We start from the raw sequence: 10,102 nt of genomic DNA, 5'->3' as shown, positions 1-10,102 counted from the left end.
CAGGTACTGGAGAGAAATGAATTAAAAACAAGATAAAAAGGATGCTGAACATTCAAAGTTCAGACTTCTGTCTGCCTCCATTTAAACCTTCTGATGTTTAAAGAGATTTGTAGAGGGCAAAAAAGAAGAGATTTTTAAATGTTTAATTTGTGTATTTAGCAGTACCTGAAGGTCATTTTTTCTTCTTTTTTTTTTTGGCCTGCTGCCTTTCACACAGCTGAGGAGAGGACAAATGTTTAAGAAAAGTAAGCGAGATAACGAAACCATAAGAAACTGGCTGGGGAGACTCTGGCCAGCTCTTAGAAATTTGGATTTTCTTTTAAATTGAATAGATTTCTGAGGGATAGTTCACCTGAAAAGAAACGTGTTTCTCTGTTTTCCTCAGGCAAACTTAGAGGTACACAAAAAGCTTAACAAGCATCCATGGTACATTTTCCATATTCTTTCTAATGTTAATGGGAATGTTGATATTTCTTAAGTTATTAGCACGGTAGTATAGAAATTTCCTCACTAAGTACTTAGTATTTTCTTAGCATCAAGTAATTCACTGCTGCAAGATTTTAAATGTTTATTTCCACCGGCTGCTGTTTGATGACCACCTGAGCTCCTGGTGGGTTAGAAAATGTACCACCATAAACGACACCGACCTCTTTCTTTCCGAGCAGAGAATCACCACAATTAACCGGACCACGACTGACAGTCACAGGGCTGATGCTGTCCCGATGAATTTTAAATGGCACGAGTTACAAATGAGGTTTGTTACCATGAACACAGCTTTTCGTGCTTTCAGAGCTGGGGTTATTCCTGTGGCATCAGTCCACTGCAGGGTTGCTTGTGGGGTTTGGGTTTTGGTTCCTCTGCCCCTGGCTGTTATATGCAGGATTTCCAATTTCAGAGTAAGCAGCAGGAGACCCCGCTAAACTCACCTGAAGTTTCTTCTTTCAGCCAGACATGATGTGCTTGACAAAAGCTGAGAAGGAAATGAGAAATGAGAGCATGAGAGGTCAAAGCATGCTGTGAGCTGTGGTGGGGCGGGCAGAGAGGCAGCTGGGGGGTACCCCCAGCCCGGGGCACCCCAGGGATGAAGGGGATGTGCTCTGCCAGGACTGAGATTTCTCCTTCTGTTCCCACCTTTCGCATGCCATCCCAAACCCGGTTAGAGTGATACCAAACCCCTCTTGGAGACGAGCCGGTACCGCTGTCCCCAGTTTTCTGAGGCCAAGGGAAATGGGTACCCTCTTCTCCTCAACGCTCTCCAGTTTTAGGGGTTCCCAGATTTAACCACCCCCTATGCCAGATTTTCACCCTCTTGGAGCCGCGAGCGATCTGGGTCTCCAAATGTTCCCAATTAGCCTCTGCTGTGAAAGATGCTGGCTTCGTTTATTTTTGATAGCTTACAATAAAACAGTGCCAAAACTGGGGATAAAACAGTCCTGAAACCTTTGGAAACATGCTGTCTTCAGCTGCTTTTACTGGAAGTCACTGGCACAACCATGTTATTCCCACCCCAGCTGACATGTCTCACAGCTCTCCTCAGAGACGCTTTGGAGGGTGGTCCACACCTCCCTCTCAGTGATCACCAATGTCCTCACAGAGGACAAGTTTTGCTCCCTAAGACAAGATCACCATGTCTGAGATGGCCCCGATAGGAATCTCTCGCTCCTACCTTCATAGTTGATACAGCCATTGGCATCTTCTTGCCCTGCCATGAGCTGCTCCACCTCGCTTTCCGTCATCTTCTCCCCTGGGGGAGGAGGACATAGAGGTGAGGGAAAGGGTTCTCAGCCCGCCAGGACCTTCCTGTCCTTCGTCCAGAGAGGCAAATCCACCAGAGGAAGGAAAAGGAGATTAAAAAGGAGCTGTGCACCACTACACACTGGGAAGTGCTGGTGGGAGATTGTGGAGAGAGGACCAAGGTGCAACGGTTGCCTGATAGTTGAGGGTGTTATGGACTCTCCATCTCACCTGGATCATGCATGCAGCTGTGGCATGGAAAAGGCCACACATTCAGGAGCCATTCACTCTTACAAAAGCCTATGAGCAGCAGAATAAAAAGGGTCTTTCCGACGTGTGAGACCAGCAAAGTAACCCGAGCCATTTGCCCAGGAAGAGCTTAGGGGTGGCCTGTGTCCTGCTCCCCTCCCCGGGGCCAGCCCGTACCCAGCGTGACCAGCACGTGGCGCAGCTCGGCCCCCATCACCATGCCGTTGCCCTCCTTGTCGAAGACACGCAGCCCTTCCACAAAGTCCTCGAAGGTGCCCTGCTCCTTGTTGCGGGTGAAGTGCTGCAGGATGGGGAGGAAGGTCTCGAAGTCCAGCATCTTTGTGTTCATTTCTGGAAGGGGAGGAGGAGATGGGGTCAGAGATTAACTTCACTGGGCTGAAGTCAGCCCCTGAGGACCTCCTGCTTAACCTTCCTGGTCTCATTTCCATCTGAGTACAGGGGAGAAACCCCACAAAGGGATGGGACTATTAGTATATTACACTTGAGATGGGAAGATCCATATGAGGAATAAAGTATTAACACCTGGGGACTGCACACAGACTGCTGATATCAGCCAAAAATTAAAACCAGCAGGTAGGTCCTCTGCCAACAAGGCGATGCAGCTGCACTGGGACTGGTCAGGTTACACCAGTTTGCACCAGCTCAGGATATGGTCTGCTAAGCATCACTTGCCACCATCCCCAGCTGAGGACAGCCTATCCCTTACGTCAGCCATGGTACAGGGAGGGGGGAGTGAAGGAATTTTGCAGGAATGAAGCCTCTCTGCGTCATTTCCTTCCCAGTTCCTTCATCTTGCAGGGCTGTTCCTACAGGGGACGTAATCCTTCATTTGCTGCCAGGAAGCACAGGGATTGCGTGTCCCACCCTGTCCCAGCTGCCCCAGTTTGCTGTCACCTTCTAGTTTGGGCTTGCCCAGCACCTTCAGGACCTCTGCGTTGGTGGGGTTGTGACCAAGCGCCCGTAGGACGTCCCCGCACTGCGCGTAGGTGATCTGCATAGCTCCCGTGGGCGTCCGGTCAAACAGGCTGAAGGCTTCTTTGAACTCTGCAGGGAAGAAGAGCTCAGATGTTCTCTGCCATGCTGGCCCCATTTCCCACCCCACTGGGAGCGAGTCCTGCCTGGTGGGCAAGGAAAGGACGGACACGTGCATGGTGGGTGCCCTCTGCACCCGTCACTGCTGCGCAGGGCAGGCAGCCCTGTGCTAGCTTGAGCAACAAGCCACCAAAGCTCGCCAGACTCCTTCAACGAGTTGCTCAGCTTCTCGAGCAGGTTTTGCTACCCCGTGCGGAGCTGGCTGGACGAATCCTGCTGGGATTCCTGCACCACCTTGCGCTGGCAGCACCGGCTGCAGGTGCAGGCTGCTGTTTCTGCTGCAGAACATCCCCTTTGCTCTTCCCCTTTTCGGCTCGGGCCTCCTGAGGACCCCATGACCGTCCCACTGCGCTCCCATGACACCTGCAACACCCTGTCCGCTCTGCTGGCATCCCGCCAGCCCCAGCCAGGCAGACACAGCATGGCATTGCTCGTGTTTGGGAAAGGGAGACCGTGTCCACCCCAGCCTTGCAGACCACATGTCATGCCAACCCTACTTGGAAGGACATGGGAGATTCATTTCCAAGCTTGCTCCCATAAATTATCGTGCCATTAAGCGTCACATTTTACCTGGAGAAAGGAGGCCTAAATTAGGAACAATTAAGGATCTCTTTCCTTCTGTGTGTGATGCTTTTTAAATTCCTGACCTGCTGCTGGATTCTCCCTTTAATCCCAATGTTGGCTACATGGACAACCGTGCTCCTGCAGCTGCTCAGAGCCTGGTTCCTTCTTCCACCCAGAAGATCTTCTCCACTACAACAGGCTCCTCACTGGTGTCGAGGTGCAGAATGTGGGAAACCAGTCCTCCAGGAACGCCCCCAAGTCCTTACCCTCCTCTTCCACAGGCAAGCCAAAGACCCCGAGGGTGGTGGCTGGCACCTGCCTCTCCAGCTGCTCCATGCAGGCAGCGAGATGGTGGTTTTCCTGCAGCAGATGCTCACACACTTCTGGATTTCATCCTGCTGCCTCCAGGCCAGCAAGTCCACCTGAGCAGTTGACTGGCCCAAGCAGGTGATCAGCCTTTCCAGCCTGTCCACATGAACGCTCAGAGCTGTGAGTTTCTTGTCCACGGCGCTAATGAATTCCAGGTTCTGGTCCATCTTCTTCATGATGTCCAGCAATAGCTCGCTCAAAGCAGAGCTGCTGCTCTTCCTACTGTTGGGTGAGATGAAACAATCGTGGTCTCCATGTGGAGATAGAGATGTCATGGTCTGGTAGGCATTGCCTTGGGTTTGGTGGGAGTCCTTGCCCAGGGCTTTGGGTTTGCTCCATTTTCTATTTGGCATCTTTATATCTTCTGCTGAGCCTCACCATCCCCTGGACCTGTCCCCACAATGTCCATGCTGTGTCCCTGTAGTCCTGTCCACGGTCCCCCCCAGCACCTCGGGGTGCTGCTGTTATCCCACTTGACCTCACAATGGCTCCATCTCTGCAGGTGAGATCCCTCCATCTGGCTCGGGGGGGGATCCAGGGAGGACATCACCACCTGCAAGTCCCTGGGTCAAGAGGCACCGCTACGAGGGCGCTCAGTGATGTCCACTCCCGACACCTGGAGCCACGGGAGCATGTCACATGCTTTGGGACGTCGCTGCAGGTTAAATCCAAATATCTTTGCATTTGAACTTGCTCACAGTTCCACTGGCTCTCGTTTCTCCTTTCAAAAGCTGGTTTGGGGGCTGAGCCTGCAGGACATTGGGTCTCCTCCTCCCAGTATTCCCACCAGGATCTGCCCTCAGATCTTATACCTTCCCTAGTCTGTACAGAGGCATTAAAACTGCCTGTGGAGAGATGAGAAATCCCAATCCCAGCTCAGCCCCTCGGCATGGGGCTGTCCCCGCATCGCCAGAGACTGCTCCTCCTGTGCAAATCCCAGACTTTGAACCAGGCTGCATCTCTCGCCATGAATGGAAAAATACCTTTTCCCTGCCAGGCTCTGAAGCTGGGATTATCCTTTTCGACTGGGGCACCCTCAGTGCAGAGCAAGGAGCCAGGATCCATTCACTGCTCCCGACAGCCCGGCATTGCAGTCCCAGCTAAATCCCTGCACTGGTTCCCACTCCCCTCCGGCATTGCTCCTGTCTCCATCTGCTCTCCTGCTGCCTCCCTTCCCACCAGTGCTTCCCCATCTCCTTACCAGCCCGATGCTGGTCAGGGACATGAACTTTCTGATTTCTTATGTCCCTTCTACCTGCTAGGAAACCTCATGAGCCCGTCCTGGAGGATGAGCAGCGTGTTGGGGGGAATGGGGTACCCGGATCCTGCTGGGCTTTCCCCCAGGAGGGGATTTGATGTGTGGGGCCTTGGCTCTCGTGTCTGCTGTGAAAAATTACCTGGAAAAAGGACTCCCCATTTCTAATGCCATCTCTGGGAGAAGGTGAATCTGCACTTACCTTCGATCTGCTCTGCGGTGAATTCAATCTGTTGGGAGAAGAGAACAGAGCCGGGCATGAGGGCTGGGTTACTGCCGGGGGTAACGAAGGGGCTCTCCCCTGCGTTTGAACATCTCCCTCCCCAGGCTCCGCAGCCTGCTCGGGGTGGGGAGCTGTATCCATGCCGTGTCTGGCCGTGCCGTGCCGTGCCCGGGAGCGCTCCTGCTCTCACTGCGGAGCCAAGATCCCTGCGGAAAGCGCAGCTGGCAGCAGCGCAGCAGGCAAGGGGTGGGCAGGCAGCGGGGATGCTCAGACCACAGGGGCTGTTTTGGGTGGAAAGGATGTTATTTCAAGGCTTGATCCCTAGTTCAAGTGATTAAACAGCCTCCGTGCTGAGCCTGCTATTAACAACTCTCCCGCTACAGCTCTGGCTTAAAAATGTAACTATATCCTGGGGAATCACGGAAAAAGTGAGCTCCCGTTGTAGAGACTTGGATAAAAGATGCTTTCATGAGGAGGAGACAACGCAGGCGGCAAAATACTTTAGGATGGAGACAGTGGGTGGCAGAAAAGCTTTTTAATGCTGCCGGGGCGCCGACACGGCGTCTCAGCCAGGAGCTGTGGGGCGTTTGACTCCGCAGCCGGAGCTCTGGGCAGCAGCGTCCCAGAGCGAGTGCGAGGCAGTTTCCTTGGGTGAGTGCTGTGCAGGGCTGGACGGGGGAAGATTGAAACACCACCCCAGCGCGGAGAGCATCGCTCCCAGCCCGCTGCATCAATGCAATCTGATAATTTTCCCCTCCCAACCCTGGCTCTCAGCCTGGCTAACGCCGTTCGTGTGGTGCATTGCATTGCCCGTGCCTGGCAGATGACAGGCACGAAGAAAGACGGTGATGTCTTCATTCCTCACTCACCTTCACGCTCTTGGGATCGAAGGCAGGCTCTCTGGGTGGCTCCGGGGCTGGAGCTGGTTTGGCTACTTCCTTCTTTGGGTCGGGTTTCTTGAGCGGCATCGCGCTGGGTCTTTGCAAAGGTGCAGGGATGAGTCCTGCTGCCCAGTGAAGCAACCGACCGGAGGGATGAAAGGCAAAGTCTGCTCCTTCCGTTATATACGGAGCCCTGTCCTCACCCCGGAGGGGCAGGCCAGCTGCTGGAGCAACTGCTACTTACTATAAAAGGAAGAAAACTCAAACGAGAGGGGCCCCAACTTGACAATTGCCCGTTGTCATCGGCTCCCGGCGCAGCAAAGACCACAGCCCACCCCCCCCCCCCCCCCAGCCACAAAAGGGGGGACGTCTCCCCCTCCAGCACCTGCACCGGGTGGGCTGCATGGGGGCCGCTTGCTAAATGATCACTGAAAACCTAAACGCGAATGGCCCTGGGTGTCTGGCAAGCAAATAGCAACACGATGGCTGATAAACCTGCCGCGATACCCACGGGAAAAGCGTGTCTGTTTTTAGGCAGGCCTGCAAGGGCAAATGCTGCAGAGCCCTTTTTAAGACCAGGATTTATGAACTGCTGCTTCAAAGGAGCTCAGTCCTCTCTGAATGATCCCCCCGGCCTCATGCTCAGGGTCTGGTTTGCCCCAATCTCTCCCCAGGGCTGAGCTTGTGCCCTGGAAAAGGCCACGCTGCAGGCGAGAAGCCATGCACACTTCTGTCAGGATGGCTAACGAGGGTAATGCAAACGATGGCTAAAGCCAGGCATTTAATTCATCAGCTCAGGACCTTTCACGGCCCTGCACCGCTTGTCCCATGCATCCCCAAAACCTGCGGGGCAGAGCGGGCGATAGGGTCTCCTTTTGGCTCCTCTCCAGGCACCGGGCAGGCTCTGATGGGAGATGCTCCTGCTCTTCCCCTCCTCTCCCAACTGTTTGAAGACCCGCAGAAGAGGCAGCAGAAGTCATCGAGGTTCAGCATCCCAGAAAATGGGGCTCGAGGGTTACACTGAGACATCCTAAACCATCGACTTAAATACAGCCAGATTGCAACAGAGCACAGGAGAAGGAAAACCCATCCCCAGTTTGCACTGGGGTCCCAGAGCTGCTATTTTGGTAACAGAAATAAATGGGCAAAAATTAATTACAACAGATCAGAGCATCTTCTCTGCTGAGGAAATGCTGCCCAGCCTCATTTCTCTGGCCAGTGCTTGCTTAAATTGGGCTGCAGGGACGGTTGCAAGCCGCTGGGTGGAACAGGATCCTGCAAGATGCTCTTAGTCCTGGTGCGAGAGCTACGAGGTCCTGGTGCTGGCCAGAGTCTGAGCAATTATGTTTATACATATATCTACACACACATTATATGTGTACGTATTTGTTTATACATAGATATGGAAAATGCAGTTACATTTTTATTTTCAGGTGGCTGAGTCAGGCTTGTTCAGGTCATGTTGTATCACAGCGGCTCAGGCTTGGCATGACCGGGTAGGTCTAATCCTGCTATTTCAGAGCTGCTGCAGGGCTAGGAGTGATGGGAACAGGGGGTGTCACTAGCTCAGCCCTGTGCCCAGAGCCCCCCCAGCCTCTTCCTTGCCAAAACGCTGCTCAAGCCGGAGGCTGAGCTGTCACCAGCCGGGTTACAGGGGTCTTTCGGGAGGAGGCAGCAGCCACAAACTGCTGGGAAATTTGCTGTCTGCCATCATCTCACAATTGCTAGCGTGGATTCGGGAAGCTGAGGGGGCTGGATGATGGGGCTGGGTGGGTGTTGTTTGCAATGACTGCTTTCCAGATCTCTCTATAATATAGCAAATAATTTAGCAAAAATACCCACAACGTGTTTTGCTAACTGCAAACTTGGAGCCTGGGTCAGATTTTGCCTGCAGTAGGAATCAAACTGCCCCTGAGCGTCGCTGCCTCCCCCTCAGCCACCATCCACCCATACACGTATTCATCTGACTCCAAAATAACCTCACCTTAACTCCATCCTCACTCCCCAGCGGCTTCTGGGTCAGAAATCAGTACCCAGAAGAGCCTTCAGAAAATGTTAATCCTGCAATTTGACTGCTTATCCCTTCTCCTGTCCTACGTGCCCATGCAGCATCCCGATGGGCAAGCATGGGAGCTGTGGTGCCGCTCGGCAGAGCGATGCCACTGGGCTGGTGTCAGCACCCATGCGATGGGCCAGGGTGGTGGCTAAATTGGGCCGGGGAGACGGGCAGCTGCCGAAGATGCCCCTAATCGCTCCTTGATTTACAGCTGATTGCTGTGGCAGGGAAAGCAACCGAGAGGCTTGTTTTCCTGTCTGATTTAATCAGAGGGAGCAGCAGCACCTCCTGAGCGCTGTCATTTGGATTTGCTTTGCTCTCTCAGCCGGCTGATATGCCTTCCCTCGCCGCAGGAGCTGAGCAAAGGTCTGACCCTCCTCCAAGCAGCCGCGGGGGCTCGTGGTTGGGACCAGGACAAGCCACCCTGCCAGGAAAACCCTGAGGGAGGCTCCGGGGGCTCTGCCCTGCGCAGGATTTTGCCCTTATGGAGGCAGCAATAGCTGCAACCAGCCATGGATTACCTGGGCCAGGGGTGAGGCCCCGGGTTGGGAGCCTGCTGTTCCCAGGGTTTGGCACCGGGCTTCTGAATTTCAGCCTCATCCCACTAATGACAACCTGCTTGGGGAACAAGGACTCCCCGCTCTGTGCCCCCGTTTCCCCAGGGGGACATCCAGGCTGCCGGGGGGACACAAGGTGTTCGAGCTGGCGGGTTCAAGCTGGGCATCTGCATGATCCTGAAACCCAGGGGACGGCCCCGGGGCCTCCCTGTGGGGATGCAGGTGACAAGGGACCGCTCTGATGGGGACGGTGTCAGCTGCAGTGGGACCAGCTCTGACCCACCAGCCCTGCCTGTTCCCTTTATCTCATTCACGGGCTGCATGAGGCACCCATCAGCGTTGAAAATCCCTGCTGCCAGGACTGTCCGTCTGTCCTGCCCCCCGCCCGCAGAAGGCTAAACGCAGTTGTGCAGCGAGGTCCTTTTGCAAAGCAAACGCACAAAGGCAGCGAGGCGCTTGTCCCGGTGGGGAGCGGGACTGATCCCGGCACGTCTCCCCAAAACACGCACCAACCCTGAGAGAAGGAAAAGGGTTAAACTGGCGTCTGCCTGAAAGACATCCCATCTCGGGAGCGTCGGTGCCCGTGGTGATGCTCACGTGCTTGCACCCGCTGCCTCCCTACTTCCAGCCACCTCGCTGGGATTTTCCCCAAGGTCCTTCAGCTCCTTGGGACCAGTCTGGGGCTGGAGGGGACTGAGCAGCGCGGGGGCAGTGGGGGGATGCTGTGACAGCTGAAAAATGAGCCACCAGGCAGTGAGAGAAGTTTCTGAAAAGAGAAGAGGAATCTGCCTTGAACGAAGAGGATTTTAGCACCTAGGGCTAAGCCAATAAACCTCTGCCATCCCCATCTGAACAGGAGTTGTTTGCACACGCTCCAGGAGCTGCTTAAAGCAAACGAGATGCGGAGACTGAATAGCAGCAAGCACGGTGAGAGGAGAAACCCCCCTGCCTGGTAAGCTTGCGAGTGGCTCCCTATAGCGCTGCCGGGGCACTGCCCACCAGGACAGGGGACTCCCCTCGGGGGGGCTCCCCCAGCCCTGAGCACCCAGGGACGGGCTGTGCCCCTGCCATCACCTCGCCTCGACGGGGATCGCAGCCGGG

The 10,102-nt window shown here is 54.6% G+C and overlaps 1 protein-coding gene across 1 annotated transcript; it reads right to left on the bottom strand.

Annotated features, from left to right (window-relative positions):
• Positions 1 to 924: 924 nt before the first annotated feature.
• MYL4 (myosin, light chain 4, alkali; atrial, embryonic) lies at positions 925 to 6,478 on the bottom strand. The gene is made up of 6 exons (XM_009320438.1): positions 6,377 to 6,478; positions 5,487 to 5,514; positions 2,899 to 3,048; positions 2,161 to 2,334; positions 1,667 to 1,744; positions 925 to 970 (listed from the first exon to the last, which is right to left on the bottom strand). Exons 1-6 carry the CDS (start codon positions 6,473 to 6,475, stop codon positions 942 to 944), a joined length of 558 nt encoding a protein of 185 aa, XP_009318713.1. The 5' UTR covers positions 6,476 to 6,478; the 3' UTR covers positions 925 to 941.
• Positions 6,479 to 10,102: the final 3,624 nt, after the last annotated feature.

The sequence above is a fragment of the Pygoscelis adeliae genome, unplaced genomic scaffold, assembly GCF_000699105.1.
Source record: "Pygoscelis adeliae isolate BGI_AS28 unplaced genomic scaffold, ASM69910v1 Scaffold203, whole genome shotgun sequence".
NCBI classification, from domain to species: Eukaryota; Metazoa; Chordata; class Aves; order Sphenisciformes; family Spheniscidae; genus Pygoscelis; species Pygoscelis adeliae.
Note: the sequence above shows the minus strand (reverse complement) of the source record. Positions and strands in the feature narration are given on the sequence as shown.

Bases quoted from the DNA above. Each gene is read 5' to 3' on its own strand.
- MYL4 (XM_009320438.1), bottom strand. From the start codon at position 6,475: ATGCCGCTCAAGAAACCCGACCCAAAGAAGGAAGTAGCCAAACCAGCT. The intron at 5,515-6,376 runs GTGAGTGAGGAA...TTCTCCCAACAG, and splicing joins TCGATCCCAAGAGCGTGAAG to ATTGAATTCACCGCAGAGCA. The intron at 3,049-5,486 runs GTAAGTGCAGAT...TCTTCCCTGCAG, and splicing joins CACCGCAGAGCAGATCGAAG to AGTTCAAAGAAGCCTTCAGC.